General features: G+C 34.1%; 1 protein-coding gene across 1 annotated transcript in view; it reads left to right on the forward strand.

Annotated features, from left to right (window-relative positions):
- Nucleotides 1–19,060, forward strand: part of LOC129219027 (acetyl-coenzyme A synthetase-like) — a 28,685-nt gene extending 9,625 nt beyond the window's left edge. Inside the window, exons 3-6 of the mRNA XM_054853347.1 lie at nucleotides 6,018–6,103; nucleotides 12,337–12,536; nucleotides 14,525–14,570; nucleotides 17,857–19,060. Of these exons, the coding sequence (XP_054709322.1) occupies nucleotides 6,018–6,103; nucleotides 12,337–12,536; nucleotides 14,525–14,570; nucleotides 17,857–18,056 (532 nt within the window). The 3' untranslated portion in view covers nucleotides 18,057–19,060. The remainder of the gene's footprint in view (nucleotides 1–6,017; nucleotides 6,104–12,336; nucleotides 12,537–14,524; nucleotides 14,571–17,856) is intronic.
- The last annotated feature ends 1,544 nt before the right edge of the window (nucleotides 19,061–20,604 follow it).

Here is a 20,604-nt window from a genome sequence, read left to right on the forward strand (position 1 = left end):
GGCAAAGTGAAATAGCTCATTTCGTTTATTGTTTAATACTTTATAAAATCAACTGCGCATTTGTTTATTTTTTTTTTCTCATTTACATTCTTTCACTTAATAATTCCTTTTTTATTGATTGATTCATTTATTTTCATATTCATTCACTATTTTATTCACTCGTATCCTCATCCTTTAATTTTTCTCGTATATTAATTGATTAATTTATTTTTTATTTGTTTATTTTTTCCTTTTCTTTTTATTTATTCATTCATTCTTTTATTTACTCATTGATTTGATCAACGATATCTTTTAATCAAATAAAAAAAATTTCATTCAAAAAAAATTCTTTTTTTTTTTTTTTCATATGGTGCAAACCCATAGAAAAAAAAGTGAAAATTTTCCACGTTTTTTGGATGTTCAAAGTTATAGCCAAAAAGTAAAAATAATATTTAAGCGGTTTTTTTTTTTTAAATATACAGTTGGATCCCGCTACAACGCGATCCGACTTACGCGAAATGGCTATAACGCGAGCTTTTCATGAGTAATAAATTTTTTAGTGCGGACATAAATTACTCGCCTGCAACATGAAATTTTTCCGAAAAGAGCGGCGGAGAGTTAGAATGGGCTTCGTTAACACTAAATATTGGTTTTGTGAACGAACTTTCATCCCTTTAGCATCACTGAAAGTGGAAGTTTACATGATGCATTAGTCTAAACAACGCTTTACTTTATTTATACAAATAACCGCTACGATTCTTAACTTTTTTTTTTTTTTCATTTTACATACAGTGACTCCCAAGTGTTCGTACACCTTGAAATTTTGTAGTAAAACCAAAATAACACAAAACTGAATTCGAATATGAAGTCCAATTTTTTTTTTCACACCACTCCTATGCCATTCTGAATAAAACCCAGTAGTTTCTTTCAAAATATTGACTTATCTTTTTTTTTGAAATGGGTCGAAAAACGAAGAGACAGAGAAATAATACGCCACAAAAGTCATCGTACACTGAAATATTTTCGAAAAAAATTCATGATTAAAATTATCATGTATGGTTTTTTTTATTATTTTTGCATCGTAATGACACTGTAAAGTCATTTGCCGTTTATTTTTTTGTCTATTTATTCACTAATATTCTGCTTATTATTTTTAAATGTTACGTATGCGTAGAAAACAACAAAAACGATTCGAAATTTGATTTTTTTTCCCTCACAGTAGCCATAAATTGGTTTGAAATGTCTCTAAATTATGTAATTTATACCATTCTATAGTGAAGTGCTTGATGAAATGCTTTGAAGACAAGAATCGGATCGAAAACAAGGTAAGAAAAGGTCAACTGGCAAAGTTAACAACGCGTGATCTGAGGTTTGCAGTTAAAAAAATTATAAAGAATACACATTTGAGTGCTGAAAAAGTGTATGCAGAATTGAATGAAACATTTTAAGTTTAATTTTCATCTAAAATTGTTCGCCAAGTTCTCTGATTAGCTGGATTAAATGGAACCGCTTCCCGCAGAAATTTTCTTGTTCGTGCGAAAAACAGTAAGCTTACGCTTTCCGTCGTAATATCAATGATAAATAAGTTCAAAACGTTTTGGAACAACGTCTTACTTATAGATGAAAATAAATTCAACGTTTTAGGTTCAATTGTTGCATACTTGTAAATAGAAGAAAAAAATGAAGAATTTAATCTTAAGAACTTAGTTGGATCAGTTAATCAGGGCGGTGAAGATGTTCTAGTGTGAGGGTGCATTACAGCATCAGGACTTGGAAATTTGGAATTTTTTTGATGAAATAATGAATCATGCTGTTCATTTAAATATTTTAAAAAACAATTTTTAACTATTAGCCCAAAATTTGGTAAACGGAAACAACTTTGTTTTTTATCAAGATAACGATAAGAAGCACACGTTTGCGTTTGGTGCCTCAAAAATTGTCTTAAGCTTAGAAATATCTTCTCAATCGCCTGATTTAAACTTAATGGAACATATTTGGAGATATCTGGTAGTTAGATAACGAAAGTACACTATTGAAACGAAAAGCGAACTAGAAACAGTAAGACTCGAAGTGCGGCTGAACACTTACTCAGAAATTTATCAAAAAAAGAAAGAAAAAAACAATGAAATCTATTCCCAGAAGTTTAAAAGCTGTTGCTGATACTGCATGATATTCTACTAAATAATAAATTTGTTAAAAGTTAGATTATTTACTAATTTTTTGACATTTTTTCAAAGTGTACGAAGACTTTTGTGAGATAAAATTTCCGGCAATTTTTGGTTTTTGATTTTTTAAAAATTATGTTTTAATGTTTTATTAAAAATTTTCATGTAGTTTTGTTAAAAATAGATCATAAATCTTATAATAAAATACCTATTCCGAAATATTAATTCTAACCAATGGATGCCTATTTCATTGAAAGTCGTAGGTGTACGAACACTTTTGAGAGCTACTGTATGAACGTTGATAAAATACACTCTGATAACATTCTGATCGCGCTGCATAAACCTTCTTCATTTTTTTAAATAATAAATATATTTACTATATATACTGTTAAGTGCTATAATAATGCTGTAATGTACATACTGTAAGTACCATACTGCTTTATTTAAAGTTTCTCTCCCCCATTAATCATTAACTTTGTGCTAAATTACAGAATTTTATGTCAAATAATAACGTTTTTTTTAAAATACAGAAAATGTCGGTTCCTTGTTAAAGATACTGCAATATATAGTTAATAAATGGTTTGAAACAATATGAGAAGTGTTTACAAACGTCTGAAACAATTGTTTATGCTTATAAAAAAATTACTAAACATACCATGTTCCACAACGCGAAATTCCGACTTACGCGAGGTGTCTTGGAACGCATCCCTCGCGTAAGTCGGGACTCGACTGTATTGCTCCTACTTTATGAGCCGTATATTTTAGAACAAAATTCTAATTTGTTCATATTGAAAAAAAAGTAAGTGATGTTAATCTTTTTTTTCACTTTGCCCCACATTTCCCTTCTTTTTCGACTCTTTTGAGACAATTTCGTTTTTAAACTTACGACTAAAAAGTAAGTTAAGGCATTAGAGAAAAGAAAGTTTCATTGCTCACCTAAACACCAGGACTGTATTATTAGTTAGAAGGTATTTTTTCTTTCATTAAACTAGCAAGACTCTGACCACTGTTGCAAGACAAGATAACATTGCACTACTGAATTGGATTGGAATGTACAGGGCAGAAGAACGGTGCTTCCGGTCATTTTCCCAAGGTCAACTCCCCTCTTTGGGATTCCATTTAGCGTGGAACTTGAGCCATAGTAATGCCTTCCCTTTTGTCACTTCTTATCTAACACATCACTTTCTCTAGGGGACATACGACCTTGAACAAAAAAGCGGGAACTCTCCGATCTCAGAAAAAGTGATGGCTACGGTGGAACACGAAATCTGCTGCTTGTTTTGATGAAGCATTCCGGAGGAAAGAAACACAAATATTTTGAAATTTGCACCTTGTACATACAAAAAAATTAAAAAATTTTGAAAAAAAATAGAACCGACTTCAAAATTGCCCTAAAAAGTGAAAAATAATATTATTCTTTAAACACCATCGATAATGCTTTTAAACATAATTTTTGAAATTGGCGCAAAAACAAAACGTAAAATCCAGTGTAACCATGCTTCGTTCATATTTTTTTTCAGAAAAGCATCCAAAGTTACGAACGAAACATTTACGTATATCGCTATTCAAATATGCTGTCATCAATGCATAATGTATGTGATAGTGAAGAAACTGGTCCTGGTTAAATTTATAGTTGTATTTGAGTTATGGCTGTGAATGATTTTATCTATCGTTTTTGCGCCAACTTCAAAAATTATGTTTAAAAGCATTATCGATGGTGTTTAAAGAATAAAATTATTTTTCACTTTTTAGGGCAATTTTGAAGTCGGTTCTATTTTTTTTCAAAATTTTTTTATTTCATTCTTTTTAGTGTAAATGTAGGTATTTCAGAAATAATAAGAAGTTACCATCACGAAACTTCACATTTTTTTCTTAAAAATGCTCCATACTAAAAAAAAAAACTATTGACACGCGTTAAACTTTAAGCGATTGGCACTAAAAACTTATCTTTGTTCCTCTCTGGAAATCATGCGTAGTTAATTTAATCATAACCATTTAAGTATTACGTTTTTCCTAACTAATTTACATTCCACAGCATCTAAGTTGCTCATGATGCAATCCTGTATTTTCTTACTTAGCCCCGATCATCTGTTATCGGCATAGATGATAACGATAAAAATACTACAGAGTAGTTGAGTCAAACCTAATGGTAGCATTGTGAAGGCTAAGCAGATCCTAATCACTGCATCACCTCGGTTCCAGGTTAGGTTTACCCCTACTATGGAGCAATAGCACTGAAGAAAGGAAGATTTTGATGTTTCACATAGGGTTACTATAAATCAGCAGGGTTAATAAAATAAAGTTATTTACGCCAAAATAAGACGACAGCGCCAGATTCCCCATTATCGAAATATCCCTTGAAGAAATTTGATGCTTGCTTCAGAGAAGCCTTCATTCAAAATTATCATTACAATTACTATTACTGTTATGGGCACCAAAGTTTTATAACAATGAGTTTCCTATTGTCGTGTAGATGAAGATAGCGAAGACAATGTGAAAGCCAAATGAAGCGAATACTCGTTAGTCTCAACTCGAGATCTTTATTCAGAACCACGAATGAACGTTACATCTCCTTATATACAACTTGAGAAAGTGCTGGAACTTTCCAGACTTGGAAAGATACAGAAATTAATAGAACATTCGAGAAAATACGGAAAACAGTAGAAACGAAATTTTAGTGAAATTCACTTTGTCCTAGTTGGGATTTGAACCCGGGTCGCTCGTGTGGGAGGCGAGAATTCTACCACTGAGACACCGTTATCCACGGATGAGAAGTGCGAACTTCGCTACAAAATCATTTAATAGGGAAATTGCATAAAATTTACTGTTTTTTGCTCATAACTTTTTTTCTAAAGAACAAATATGGGCAAACAAAGTAATGGGACCTAAGTTGAGCCATCCCCTATCCATTAAAAAAAGAATCATCAAAATTGGTTCACTAGGTGAGACGCTATGAGTGGACAAACAAAAAAAAAACAACATACATACGGTATGAATTGATAACCGCCTCCTTTTTGAAGTCGGTTAAAAACATACTTTTTTTTTCTAATGTCCCAATTTTCTCTCCTGGAAAAAATCCAAAAAAAAAAAAAAAGGCACCTGAAGCCTCTCGCCCCTTTAGACGCAGCGGGGCCCTATTGGGAGCAGTCAACCCGCGTCTAAAATCCATGACTAACTGTCGATTCCATGACTTTTGAGCATTTTCCACTCAAAATTATGACTTTCTATTGCGAATCCTCTAAACAAACATTTTTTTTCTCCTGGAAAGATCCAAATAAACGCACTTGAAGCCTGGGGCCCCTTTAGAGGCAGGGGCTCCTATTGGGAGCAGTCAGCCCGCGCCTAAAATCCATGATTAACTGGGCGATTCTATGACTTTTGAGTATTTCCCACTCAAAACTATGACTTTCTGTTGCAAATTCTCTAAACAAACAATTTTTTCTCCTGGACAAAATCCGAACAAAGGCACCTAAAGCCAGGGGCCCCCATAGACACGGCCCTATTGGGAGCAATCTGCCCGCGCCTAAAACCCATGACTAACTGTCAATTTCCATGAGTTTTGAGCATTTTGTACAAAAAATTATGACTTTTCATGGCAAATCCTAAAACAAAAAAAAAATTTTTGGCTTTGAGTTATGTGACACATCGCGGCTGAGAGGCCCCCTGCTTAGCTGGAGGCCCCAGCTAGCGCCTCATGCGCCTATGCGGTGATCCGCCACTGGGAACAGGGGCGGCTCTAGCGCCGGACAAACCATACCCCTGTCCGGGGTGGCAAATTTTGGGGGCGGCTTTTTGGTTCGAATGTCAAACACATTTCTTACTAGAGAAAAACTTGTACAAAAGTATCTTGCAAGTATAATTCTTTTTTTGTAGCTTTTGGGAATCCGAAAAGTACGTGTACGTTGTTGGTCTTTTTGTTCAGGCTTATGGCTTATTGTACCTTAATTGCTGTCGCCAACGTCAGATGGTCATGTGTCTAATTGCAAAGCGAAACAGAATGGGTGGGGTCCGATTCCCATCAGAATCCTCCGCCTGATTCTGGGCCCCAGGCCATGTGCTTTACAGCCCTATTGTAAATCAGGGTGGTTGAAAAGGAGGGTGGGACCGTGTCTTTAATTTTCCAGTTTCGCCGCTTCGTGGCTAAAGGAGGGGGGAAATGACCGTCTCTGACGTCATCCTGGAAGCACTGACTTGCTTGTTTCCATTGCTCAATATTGGTTTGCATCTTCAATTTTAATTTTTCGGCTCGCGCTATTTATCGCACGAACTCCCCGGGGCATGAAATTTCAAAGAAACAGGAGAATGTTTCATAATTCATCTAAATTCTTTTTCAAAAATTGCTACAGTGCTTCATATTCCATTCTTTAATTCTTAGTTTTATGTGGCGTTATTATGTGGTTTCAGTTTGGAGAATCTATATCTTTCCCACTATACTTGTAATATATATTTTACAAATGCAATTTTTTATGATTTAATTACGGGCGGTAGTGCTTGAATAATGTCTATTTTAAATAATTTTTTTTAAAGGAAGAAAGGTTGTTTTATAGTACATATAATAAATTTCCGAAATAGTGATTTACGAATGCCCATTAATGAAATGTCATGTTGTGTCAATTTCGGAGAAAACTTATTTTTTTCCTCTATTGTTGTACACATTTATTCGTATACTCTACAGATGCAAATATTTTGAATTGTCGTCATTTATATGTATTCGATAATTCGCGAGCGCGCTGTTATCAGAAATATCTGTTTGAAATTATAGTATGAGTTCTCAAAAATGTTTCATAGGATAAGAGATCTCTTAATACTGGAGTTAATATTGAAACATTATGTGGTTTAAGTTTCGAAGAATCAATATTTTCACTAGTTGTTTCATTTATTTCGTAAATGTAAATATTTCATGAATTAATTTTGCGCAACAGTAATTGAAAAATTTCTGTCTTAAATGAACTGTTAAAAAACAAACAAAAAATCATTCGATAATAAACTTCAAATAAAACTTTATGCGGTCTCAGTTTCGGAGAATACATATTTTCCCATTTAGAGTTGTGCATATATTCTACAAATGCAAATATTTCAGTATATGTATTTATTATAGCTTATTTCATTTATTTGAATCAAAATCGTCAGTAATTACATAGCTAATCATATTTTGAATGTTCATCATTTGTATCCATTTGAAAAGTCACAGCCAACAGTTCTTGGAAATATCAGTTTAAAGTAAAGGTTTGTTCTTAAAAATATTTCATAGGATAATATTTTATTGGGGTTATTAGAGAAACGTTATGTAACAATCAGACTCTGATATTCCGTACTTATTTATCTGTAGTTATTTTAATATTTTGCCAAAAGAATATTTCACTGCATCTATTGTAGTCATTTATATACACAGTTATTTGCATTTTGAATCAATATAGTTACAAAATTTTTCCATTTATACACGAGTAACAGTACTTGGAAAATATATGCTTGTAATAACAGTAATTGCTTTAAAAATGTTTCATAAGATATGTAATTTCTTTCATAAAAAAACGTATAAATGAAGTACCATGTGGTAATCAGTTTCTGAGTATTTGTATTTTTCCCTCTATGTTAATATATATATTTTATAAATGTAAGTATATAACTATTTTGAACCAATATAGTTGCTATACATTATTAAATTCAATGATTATTCATTGATAAATTCGTTTTTCCCTTCATAATTAATATTAATTTATTATATTAGTAATACCAATAATGATTCTTTCTCTCTTCTACAATTTTTTGAAGATAAACTTTAAAGTAAATGAATAACAGAACTTTCGCTTCCAACTCAGGAAAAGATGTTTTCGTAGCAGTTTTCGAATTTAATGACTCAAATAGATTACCATTTTCTTCTAATAAAATTATTTTAAGTTGAATTCAAACTTGGTTTAGTTTCATAATAATTCTAGTTTGAAGTCAATCATGATCAAGTTTTGTTCTTCCATTTTATTCGAATTAAAAATTATTCTCGTAAAATATGAATGAGACATAAACACTAGTATCAAAGAATGTAAATTAAGACACGAAGGCGTAATTTTTTTTCCAAATTATGCTTTTATGTCCAAAAATAGGACCGAAGCAATGTCATTACCTATTGAAATCGCCTTAAACTGCTCCGCGAGTGCTTCCGTTGCTGCGTCACCAATTTCATTCCCCCACAACCTGTTTCGGGAGATGGTCCAACCCTTCCTCTTCCAAAGACCCTGATTGTAAATGCCGCTCTCTTCTTGTCAATTGTTTCGTGTATAATTTTTTGGTGTTGTTTTGGAAGGGTTGTATTTCTCTTTCGTACCAGTAAAAAGAGAGAAAAAAAAGAAACGTGTGCTACTGTCACCGCCATCCCTTCCATAAAGTGGTATTTTCTCTTTGAGTTGATTGTGTTCCCCGACAAATTGACCAGACACTCGAGCAGCGAGTTTTCAACCAATAAAGTGATTGCTGAAAGCCCGCTCTGCATCTTTGTAGTCAAAGAACTGAGTATGATTTGTTACTATTGGCAATTTAGCTGAAATATCGCTGCCATCAGCGCCATTAATCAAAGAAAAAATTTAAAGAATAAAAAAAAAAATTCATAGGAAAGGAATCTTTCTGAAGTAAGCTTTATGTTTTTAAATCATTATTCGCTTCTGCTTTCTTGTGTTGTATTCATGAGGTTAAACAATATTATAATTATTATCCACGTACGTCCAGAAGGTCTAGCGGACATAAGATCCAGCGGACATATGGTCCGGCATACAGTTCCACGGATAGAAGGTCCTGATTTTGTACAGCTAGGATATGAGGTCAAGTTGTCGTCTGAACAGGTTGGGCATAAGGTTCGAATTTTGAAGTTAGACATTTGTCTCCAACTAATTTTGACAAATATTAAATTGATTTAAAACTGCTTTAGCGACTCGACAGGCAATTTCTCCCAAAGTGTGTGCCTCCCTGGAGAGCCGTATTTCATGTACAGGGGAATGTACATGCGCCGTGGGAAATTGCAATAGCAGGGGTACCCACCCCCTGAGTACAAGGGCGCACCCTCCTAAAGATCACGAAAACTTCCCCTCAAAGCAAGAGCCCCCCCCAAAAAAAGAAAAAATACCCCTTAAAACACCCTCTAAAAATTTCAATGGCGGCTTTATGACCCCTTCCCCCTAAGTGGGTACTTCTAGCAATAGCGTAGCAAGTAATTATTATTTACGACGCTTTAAATAATTATACATTTTTGGTGGTCCAGAGTTTTATTTTCTGCAGTCCGGACTTGGATTGCGCGCAGGGCTCCCCCCCCCCCAGGGCTGAGTATATTTTTTTCAATATTATTCCATATTACTAAAGAGAAAAACCGAACGCTCCTCGAGAAAACGAAGTAATTTTAATAGAAAAAAAATTTAGAGAATGTTGTGTAAAATCTTAATTTCTATTAAAAAGAACCTTTAAATTATTTTTTTTCAATTGGTACAGATTATTGCCCAATTAATCACGTCCCACACCTTATATTTCTTTCATCCTGGACCTCTTCCTCTTTTTTTTTCCTTTTTCCTAGACGGTTCAAAAATAAGAAAATCCATAAAATGCTATGATTTGGAAGTCTCTTCCCTCAGCCAAAATGATTGAAGGACATCTCAAATCTCGTTTCCAAGGGTTCAATTTTGCTACATTTCCAGGGGAACAACTACTAAGCACCTTGAAATCTAAGCAACATGGAAAATCATTTAAGACTGCTTTTTTGAAGCTACAATTTTGAAAAATTGCAGAGCCCCTATTGTTACCAAATATGGTGTGCAGTCGCGTTTCTAAGACTTCTATTCCTATTCAGAGTCACAACTGACTACAACTGTATTTATGTCGAGGACTGCATACTAAGTGCCTTGCCTCCATTATTTTATATACCGATAGATGGCAGCACCATCACCGGATCGAACAGTTAATGAGAATTTAGAACAAGTCCAGGAGCTAATAGCTGCCTAGTACTAGCGCCCCTAGAGGTATCGTTTCACTTGGAGGACATTGAGACCACGAGCATATTTAACGTCGCCCAGTCCCCTTTAATGACGACGGTGGGTCTTCGACCATCGAGGTTCGAACCCAGGACCCTCCGGCCCCGAAACCGACACTCTACCGATCGGGCTACCACGGCCCCTTCTAAGACTTCTATTTCGGAAAACTTCCGGACAAAGGACTTGCGCCTCAAACCGCTTCTTTTAGCATCCATCAAAAAATGGATTATCAGAAACGACGATTTGTTGAGATGCTTAGCACGCAGTCCTCTTTTAATAGAGTGAGAAGATGCTCCCGTATAAAATCTAAAAATGAAAAAACTATAATCTCCAAAAAATTAAGGTGATAACTTTAAACCATCACCCTAGTCCCTGAATATCGCTTAAAAAATTCGCTTTTTAGGACTTCTATTTTGATTTTTTTTGGGGGGGGGGAGGGGAGAACCAAAGAGCCTTCTTTTCAGTAATCATCAAAGTATGTCGGAAACTGCGATTTGGGACTTCAATGTCGAAAACTTGGGGGTGAGAGGTGATCGATTTCACTCTATTTAAAAAAAAAAAAAATGATAGAAGACAACACCAATGTCCCATCCCTTACTCTAACGTCTACACATATCGCCTATAATCGCGTTTTTAAGACTTCAGTCTCTTAAAGCCTCGGAAGGCCCCATGAAACGTTCCACCGTCTAAACCGCAGAGACCGTCTAAAACTGCGTTATTAGGACTACAATTTCAAAATTTTCTCCAGGGAAGAATCCCCGGAGCCCCCTAGAAAATACGGGGAATTTTAAGCGTGCCCCCCTCAAATATTTTTATGGTTTTGCCTCTGTCGGACAATGCAGGAAAGCTGCGGTCGTACTTTGAATGGATGAATTGATGAATAGAAGACTAGCAAAACAACTGCTTTCAATCAAAGCAATTTTAGGTGGAGGGGGCAGAAAGGGGGGGGGCGACGTTTTTTTTTTTTTTTTTTGAATAACGTTTCACATTCAAAAGAAAGAATTACCAAAAAGAAGGAACGTAGTTTTATTATTATTATTATTTTTTTTTGTGATGCAAAACATGTAATGTTTGAACGTTTTTTTAAAATTATTATTTTAATTTGTTTATCGTGGGGAGGGGCGGTACTTTGCAGATTTGTCCTGGGCGGCAAAACTGCTAGAGCCGGCCCTGTCTGGAACAGTTCGAAATTATCTTCACAACACCAAAAGACAATTTCGTCTTTCAAATTAGGACTTAACCCGTTTTAGGACCACGTTTTGGGATAGAGTGAAAATTTGTGATTTTTTTTTTTTTTAAGTACAATATGTTTTTAAAACAATAATTGACTTTTAGATTTTTGCTAATATTGAGATTATGATGTCTTAATTTAAAAAAAAAAGTTATTTGTATTTAATAATTTATAAAATAAATTTGAAATAAAGAGACACATATTTCCCATGGTCACTAATGATTTAAGGACATAGTAAAATTCGCAGCACTCATGCTGTGATCTAAGAGTATCGCAGGCCAGAGTACGTGAACTCTGACGTCATAAGCCAACTTTTGCATTTCCTCTGCGTTTTTGAAACACAAAATATGGGGCGGGGTTTAAACTTTTAAATCAATAATGTAAGCACAAAAGTTAAAAGAATAAGTACAGCGTTTGGAGTCAAAACCAGTTACTGGAGAGAGGAAATTGGACGGATTGAACTTATTTTTCAAAGCAGTTTTCAACCTTAGAGCAGGAATAAGTAAACGGAGGGAGCAAGTTCAATCATTGGCTTAACAAAAGCTGAGGAAAAGACCCCAAGTCACATGACTCATCAACGATGATGGCTGACACGTTTTGTGTGAAATTAGCGAAAGAAGCCTGATTTCTTCCAATGTTTGCTTTAAAATCTATCGCGTGACTTGGGGTCTTCGCTTCACGAATGAAAGTCTTCACTCCCTGCATTTTTATCTCTCAATGTTTTCAACCAATCTAATTGAGATAGATGCATTCCAAATTGCTTTGTAGCGAGATGGTATCCACCAAGAAGCATAATGTTACAATATGTGCATATATGTATTACGGTATTACATGTGTTCTGATTTTAAAAAAATGCTTTGCTTCTATTCAGGTGATATTCAAGTTTGATGAATAGCAAAAACTTGAAAGACTAATTTTTCGAAGTTTTACAACATTTTCTATACATTTCCCTTAGGTGCTAAACGGGATTCGGATGGCTATTTGTGGATAACAGGTCGTGTGGACGATATGCTGAATGTTTCTGGCCATTTGTTGTCAACAGCAGCAGTCGAATCAGCTTTAATAACGCATCCATTCGTCGCGGAAACTGCTGTTGTTTCCACTTCACATTCTGTAAAAGGAGAATGCCTGTACTGCTTTATTGTTTTAAAAGAGGTTCCATCTTTTCTTATTCAATTTTATTTTAAACTAAACTGTACTTTCACTGTTAGCAAACTATCTAACCTTACTTTTTGGGGCAAAAATCTGGTTAATATGAATTAAGCGCGTTTGCATGAGCCGACTTTGAACCTTTCTGCTCATGCGTGAATTTTTTCACATTTGTCAATAGTGTCATTAGCTGCAAACAGAGTTTGACTGACGTAAAATGTAGAGTCCTCTTCGGATATTTTCATTTCAAGTACAATGACGAAAATACTGGAGCAGCACGACCCTTTTAATAGTCTCTTGACTTTGGGGAACAGCCAGAAGTCGCAATGCGCCATATCTGGAGAGCAAGTAGCCGAATAAACTACAGGAGTCTGATTTTTTTTACCAAAAAACGTAGAAATCAAGTGCGAGAAATTGTCGCCGAAATCTATTTGCATCTTTCGAATGGTTTTCACTTGAGTGTCCACAAATGTCTGGCAAAATTTGATGCAGTAGCGTTGCTCCAGTCGTACCTTTCTTTTTGTTTTTTCCTTTCTCAATTTAAAAGATCTGACGAGAGCGTTATATACTAGCTTGATCAAACTCTGTTTACTAGCGACGCAAGCTATTGACATACGGTAAAAAATTCAAGCATGAGCACTAAAGTTTAAGATTAGCTCATGCAAGCGCGTTTGCTTCATACCTATAAGAGTTTCCCTCAGAAAAAGTCGGATACTAAATTAACAGCCTTTGTATTTTTACCTAACAATGAATTGCATGAAAAATTTCTTCCTAAATATTCACATTTCAGAATGTTCTCTCTATCAGAGTTAAAAAACTGTTTCGTGTTTTCAATTTGTAGCTATAAATTTCAAATAAGACGACGGACCTATCATTTCGCGATACATGAAAAATACTTGACATCGTTCACTTTATTTTAAAGGGGCTCTCAAAAATGCATTGCGACGTGGCCCCAAACTTGAAAATCTGCCACTGAATGAAACGCGCTGAAAATTATTCTGATAACTTTTTGCGTAAGAAAAATGAACACACTATCAAGGGTTTGTGTTTAGCGAATCACTTTCGAAAATCCAGGCAGACTTAGTAGCGGAGGAGACATTCTCCAAGTTTCCCAAATTGCTGAATTATTTAAATCCATTTGTTTTTAATGACTGTTAGGAGCTATCGGCTGTCCATAATTGATGTCACACCTTTTTTTCAACATTTTTGATATCTCTCCTCCCCTAGTCACATGTCACGTTATTGTGAGTGATGTCACATTTCTTGTTATCCCCCTCCCTCTCCATTGTCGCAAACTACCACACTTTCACTGACCCCCGTCAAAGCGTGACATAATTTGTGAACGACCCCTAACAGAAAATTGTGTTTTGCTTCTGTTCCCTTTAGTATGAAATATACATTTTTACCTCAAATCAGAGAAATATAGAAAATAAATAATAATAATGTTCGATGTGTCGCACGTTGGGATATTTTATCTTGTAGTGCCGTAAGTGCACGAAGGAAGCGATGGATATGAAAGGAATAGAAAGAACATTTCATTGGTAGACTCTACATTCCAGATCAGTAATCGTCGCCTCAGAGCTTTAGTAAGATTTCTTAGTGTTTTTTCTGGGATTAGATATCTTACTCTTGCGCTGAGGCGACGATATACTGCAACTTTTTAGGCTTTTCCCTACTGTGTGAATATTTCTTTTTTCTTTTCTTAACCATTATAAAGCAAAATGTAGTCAATGAATATTCTTATTCCCAATAGTACATAAAAAAAATATATTGCTATTTTAAACGTTTCTCAAATAATTTTAGCTTTTTTTATTCCATTAATAGACTAAAAGATAGTTCCTCTGACCATGAAAGAGTTATGATACGATTTTATCTAAATTCCTTTTTTAGCCTTAAATACATCAAACTTGGATGAAAATAATCCATTTTTTTTCTACGAACTGAATAAGTACATGAAACGAGCACAGTTTAATTAAAATGAAATTACATTTCAGGGAAAAGAATTTAATGAACAGGTTGGAAAAGAGTTGAAGGAAAAAGGTAACTATGAAATATTTCTTTCACGTGCAACTACGCTGCCCTCCTAAGCATGAGAAGGCATTAACATCCCATTCATAACTATTATTGTAAACTTTAAATCTGATAAATAATCCTTAGATAAGAAAGAAATGTTTCAAGAAAAAATTAAGATATGCCTTTCTTGCTTAGATTGGTCAATGTATCGCTACTTAACCCCCAATAATACTTTTCTACTAGTTGTTTATTTCCTGTACGAAGTAAAGAAAGAATTGAAACTATATGTATTTTTATTGTTTACTTCTTATTTCGTTGTCACAATTAAAAATGAAACATTTATTAACTGATTGTAGAAATGAGTTCGTACACGGTAAAAAAAATTCGGAAACGTTTCTGAGTATATCGTGCAGCTGCGGTTCATGAAATTTTCAAAAACGTTTCTGAGTATTTCAGAATTCTCTTTCTATAATGTCCGGAAACGTGTCTGAGTATTTCGGAATCCTCTTTCTGTAATGTCCAGAAACGTATCTGAGTATTTCGGAATCCTTTTTCTATAATTTCCAGAAATGTTTCTGAATATTTTGGAATCCTCTTTCTGTAATTTTCAGAAACGTTTCTGAGTATTTCGGAATCCTCTTTCCGTAATTTCCAGAAATGTTTCTGAGTATTATGTGCAGCTGTGGTTCATGAAAGTTTCGAAAACGTTTCCGAGTATTTCGGAATTCTCCAAACAATTTTCAAAAACGTTTCTGAGAATTTCGGAATCCTTTTTCCGTGATTTTTTCTAAAAAATAATTCTTTACTATAGTATTGCATGCCATATCAATTTCAATTCTTTCATATCTAAGAGCAATGAAACAAGCAATTTTAGAATCATTCGTTGTTTTTTTTTTTTTTTTTTTTCTGAATTTCTAATGACAAATAGCATGGTTAACAGCATAACATATGCACAGTTATAAATTTTTGAAAATTTATGAAATAATATAGTAGTTTCATTCATAATCACAAAATCGTCGGGGGAGGGAAGGGGAGTACTTTCTCAAAAGTGATTGTTTGTTAAACAATATTAAACTTCAGTTTTTCTCTCAATATTTTCAAGAGAAAATTATCAACATATTGTATTTTTGATGCAGAACTTAAAAACATATCTTGTATCAAACTTGATAGCTTTTTTCGGATATAATTTGACAAAACTTACCTACACTTTGCGTTCCGAAATTCGTTCACGTCAAGTCAATTTCTTTGACGAACAAAGTGTACCGAAAAATACCAACAGAGAAATTGATGAATTTAAATATGACACCAAAGTCCCCCTGCTGGAACCATTCGGGTTTATTCTTCTGTTCTTGCCCTTTTCCAGTTTATCACAAATATAGATACGTAATCAAAATAGGTTACTGATTTTATTTTTAGAGTGTGCGCAAAATGCATTATATATTTTATTTATTAAAACATTGAACTCTATTACATGATTTTTCCATTTCATATATACGAGAGTCCCCCCCCCCACACCATAAGAGTGATGGTGCACCCATAAAATGATATAAAGCGTCCCCCCCCCCTTAAAAAACAACTCCTTGAAAATGTCAATGGCACAGTCTGCGTGGTGAACGCCCCTCGTCTTCTCCCCATATGTGCATTGCATATTAATAACATAGTATTTAAAAAATGATCACTTTTAAAACGATGACATGAAATAATATTACTTTTATTTCGGCATGTAAATACAGCTGTTCCATTTTTGCCACTGACTCATTCCTCCTGACTGTCCTACATTAAACTAGTATATCCACGAAGGAAATGTTATTTTCGGAACAATTAATGTCAAGGAATTTTTTTATTGTTAACCACATTAAACAAAATGAATAAGTAGATGAATTAATTGCATAACTATGTTCTTACTAATGGATAACATGGTCATTTTCTAATGGTATAAATTTTTTTTAAATGAATGAATAAATTATAATAAAAAAAGATAAATAATACTGGCACATTTTTTGTGAAGCATATTACAATACTAGAAAATATTTGCATGACCATATTTCTAATGAATTAAACAATTGGTTTTTTTTTTCTTTTTGAACCAAAATGTATATACATCCAAGTATTTCGAAATAACTTTTCTGTGATTGCTTCTCAAATATAACTCTTATTTCTTTTGCGTAATTAATCAGTTTCAGTTGCTTACAACAAATAGTACACCGCGCACATAGGTATGTAGGATAACTTTAAATTAATTCGATAAACCCAAGTTACAATTGGAGCCTCATCAAATGCAAATCAACAAAAATATAAATGTATATAACAACATGTTTTAAAATATTCATTAATACTTACAAGTGAACATGAGCGGAAGAAAATCTAAGTACCTCCATTACAACTGAATAAGTAATCCAAAGGGTTTCGTTTCATTAAGTATAAACACGGGTGTTGAAACTATTCACGCTTGAACACACAATATATATCTAATTATGGTTGCATTGGAAATTGTAAAGAAACAAATGGTTATTAACTAACTTAATAGCTGCGTACATCGTCTAAAAAATCAAGGGCAGTCCAAAATGCAAAGACGTAAAATTAGTTTCGACACATTTTACTACTCTCTAGACATGAAATAACAAGCAATCCAATGCTAAACAGTTGCTGACTGCAGCAACCATAGATAAGAAAAAAAGAAGTTCTCGTTATTTCCGACTCATTGGCGCCCGTGTTGGAAGGATGAAATAGGTTTCGAAGCGTTGCGTCATCACTTCCGCTTCTAGATTTCTTGAAATAACAAAAAGCTTTCTGAATATTGAGGAGTTCGCTATTGGAAGAAGGATTCCTACTATTTCGGAAACGTTTCCGATATATCTAGAAACGTCTCCGAAATTTGTTACAGTGTATTTAACTATTTTCGATATTCTTAAATACTTGATTTTAAAAAAAACCTAATTGCTCCACTTCATTTTTATCAATATTTATAGAATGCATTAGTATAACTAGCATTTTGAGATTTTCACGAGTTAAGTGTTACTATGTAAGGCTGCACCTTCTTAGAGCGGGCAATTTTTTCAAATGCAGAGCTAACATGCAGGCTTTGGTTCATTTTTATTGCTTTTTCTAGCCTCCCTTAAAGGTCAGAATACAATGATCATTCAAAATATTTCTCTTCCTACTCAGATCAGTATCTCATAAGTAAACTACGACATCGGCAACTATGTCACGTGCCTAATTTCAAAACTCGTAAACCTAAGAATTATTAGCGGTAAGAAAATATCGCTTGACGTTTTCTGTTGCTCTAACTTTTCATTTATTGATTTATTTGCAGTTCGATATTGGATAGGACCATTTGCTACACCAGAATACCTGCATATCACATCTGGTCTGCCCAAAACAAGATCTGGAAAGATACTGCGTCGTGTCTTAAGAAAAATCGCTGCAAATGATCATGATTTAGGAGATCTCACATCTCTTGCTGATGATTCTTTGATTGAAAAGTTATTTAAAAGCCGTCCTCAGACTGCTTAAAATAAGAGAGTATATATGTTCGAGATGTGAAGAATTTAAAAAGTAATTTCAGATTATGTGCTTGTTGGTTTTGCAAATCAATAGAACTATTACTTTTCAGAAATGTCACAAAAGTAGTTATGCATGATGCTGGTGTGTGTAGTCTAAGAGCGTTATATGTACTTATTTCATTTATTCTTCAAAAGTAGGGAGCACAAAGTTGCAGCATCTCTTACATATGAAGATTGTTTTAGAAAATGTCAACGAAATGTGTGAATAATGCATATCATGAACTTATAGAGCTAGTATAGTAGATATGAAAGATTACAATTGTATCTAAAGACTAGAACAAGGACTGGCTTCATACCTTAAAAGAATTGATTAGTTTACTTAATTGATCAGATTTGTATACTGAAATACATCTGACTTAATGCTTCCTTGCTTATTTATGTTTTATAAAATTTAATTTATTTACATATTAATTCAGTAATTTTTCTATTAATTTTATTTTTATGACAGATAAAGTAAGTATATTTCATTGTCATTAATTCCTTTTCATTTGTTTTACAATTTGATCAAACACAGCTGATGAACATTGTAAGCTGAGGGAATTCGAGAATGAAATGAAATTCAAATTAAAAGTTAATGTTTTTATTTGATACGTTTTTTAAATACAGTTTCTTCCTTTTTTTTTTTTTTGCAAACATTTCGGCTTCAAATGCAGCAAATGAAAACACATCTTTCTAAATAAGTTTGATTTCGCTTATTACATAAAGCATAACTCACTCAATTACTTAGCATGAGTTTTGTAACAAATTTTTATCTTAAAATGAGCTCTTGATACTAGAATGTGTTCCCTTGGATACAAAACTAGCCATTGAACGATGGTGAAAAATACATATCATGGACAATATATACATATATGTTGAATTGTTACAAAGACAAACTCGTCCAGGCATGGATTGCTTGTTTGAATAAAGTATTTGTTAAATTGTATGTTATTTTATTACCATTAAAGCTTTATGCTCTGCAGTTTGTATTCATTTTAAAATTTACATTTTGATTATACACCATCTTCAATAGTTTAAAATTCGTTGTAAAATAATCTGAAATTGAAATTAGGAGAAGGTAAATAATGATACGACTACATTTTAAAAGTATTTTATAACAAAAATCTAAACTATGGTAATTGTTTTTAGGCAGTAATTTATCGCTCTCAAGGAATAAGGCAGAACTACATGTAATGACAACCTGGTTATGACAACCAGAGATTGCAGTTTCGCCCTTGTTATGGACTCGATCAATATGGAATAGTCAACAACCGAGCTGGAGGCAGATGTTCTCGCGCATAGAAGCTGAGATTATCGACAAACTAGTAGCTAAAATTTATTTAGTACACCAGCGAGCGTCTGCACCACTGTTTGAAAATACTGCTTTTCCAAAAAAAAAAAAAAGTTTTTTCGGAGTAAAATTAAAATTGGATGATTATTTTTAAAAAATACGTAGTTAAATATACATTAACGTAGGATATTTGCAAATGATAAGAGCTAAAGCAGTTGCGTACATAACATGGGTGACACGTGGGACGGCAGTTTGTGGTGTCACCCCCCCCCCCTACAGACGCAAAAGAAAAAAAAATATGTAACCATCAAATTAATGCAATTCAGAAATAACTACATTTGTGTTCTAACGAAATTTTAAGTCTGCTAATGCACAAAAAACAGATAACAGTGGGGAGGGGGGGGGGGGGTCCGGGGGTTTACCTCCCGAAATTTTTTCAAATTTATAGTTTTAAAAATGCATTTTGACTTTATATTTTTCAAAAACTTGCAATTCCACTTCGGGTGTCACCCCCCCAGATGGTTGGAACCGGAGGCGGACCATCCAGCCTCGCTCCCCCGTAGTAACGTCACTGGCTATAGGAAACTGTTGACACTTCTTTTTGAATAGAGGATTTGTGGAACCAGGGACTAATTTAGATAACAAGTGGGAGCCTGGGTATAAACAGCAATTGAGGCCCGTACTGAGAAAATATCAACAATTTAATCAAACGTAAAGGTTATTTTATTCATTTCCAACGTTTGCCAAGGTTAGTGAAGTACATAAGGAGGGGGGGACAACCCGCCTCCCCTTCATCATCAAAGTTCGTTTGAAATTGCGTTTTTGGAACTTCAGTTTCGAAAAATTGCTGGGACGAATCTTTGGACACTATCCCTTTCCCTAATATTTCTAAAAGTGACTTTCAATCATGTTTTACTGACTATAAATTTTGGAAAATTTCTGAGGTGCGGGGGAAGGCACCAAACTTCCCCTCCTCCACCATCGTCAGGATACTGTCTAGAATGGAGTTTTTAGAACCCTCCCCTCTCCCTTTTATTTCTACAAGATTTTTATTAACGGCTACTTTCCTATTGCTAATTTCTCTCATCTGCACAACATATATAAACATCAGGGATCCCCACCTGGATTGGGGGGAGGGGTCATGGCGCAGACTGCGCCATTGAAATTTCTAGGGGGTTATTTTGAGGGGTTTTTTTTTTTTTTTCATTTTTAGAGGGACTCTTGCTTC

The sequence above is a fragment of the Uloborus diversus genome, chromosome 3, assembly GCF_026930045.1.
Source record: "Uloborus diversus isolate 005 chromosome 3, Udiv.v.3.1, whole genome shotgun sequence".
Classification (NCBI taxonomy): Eukaryota; Metazoa; Arthropoda; class Arachnida; order Araneae; family Uloboridae; genus Uloborus; species Uloborus diversus.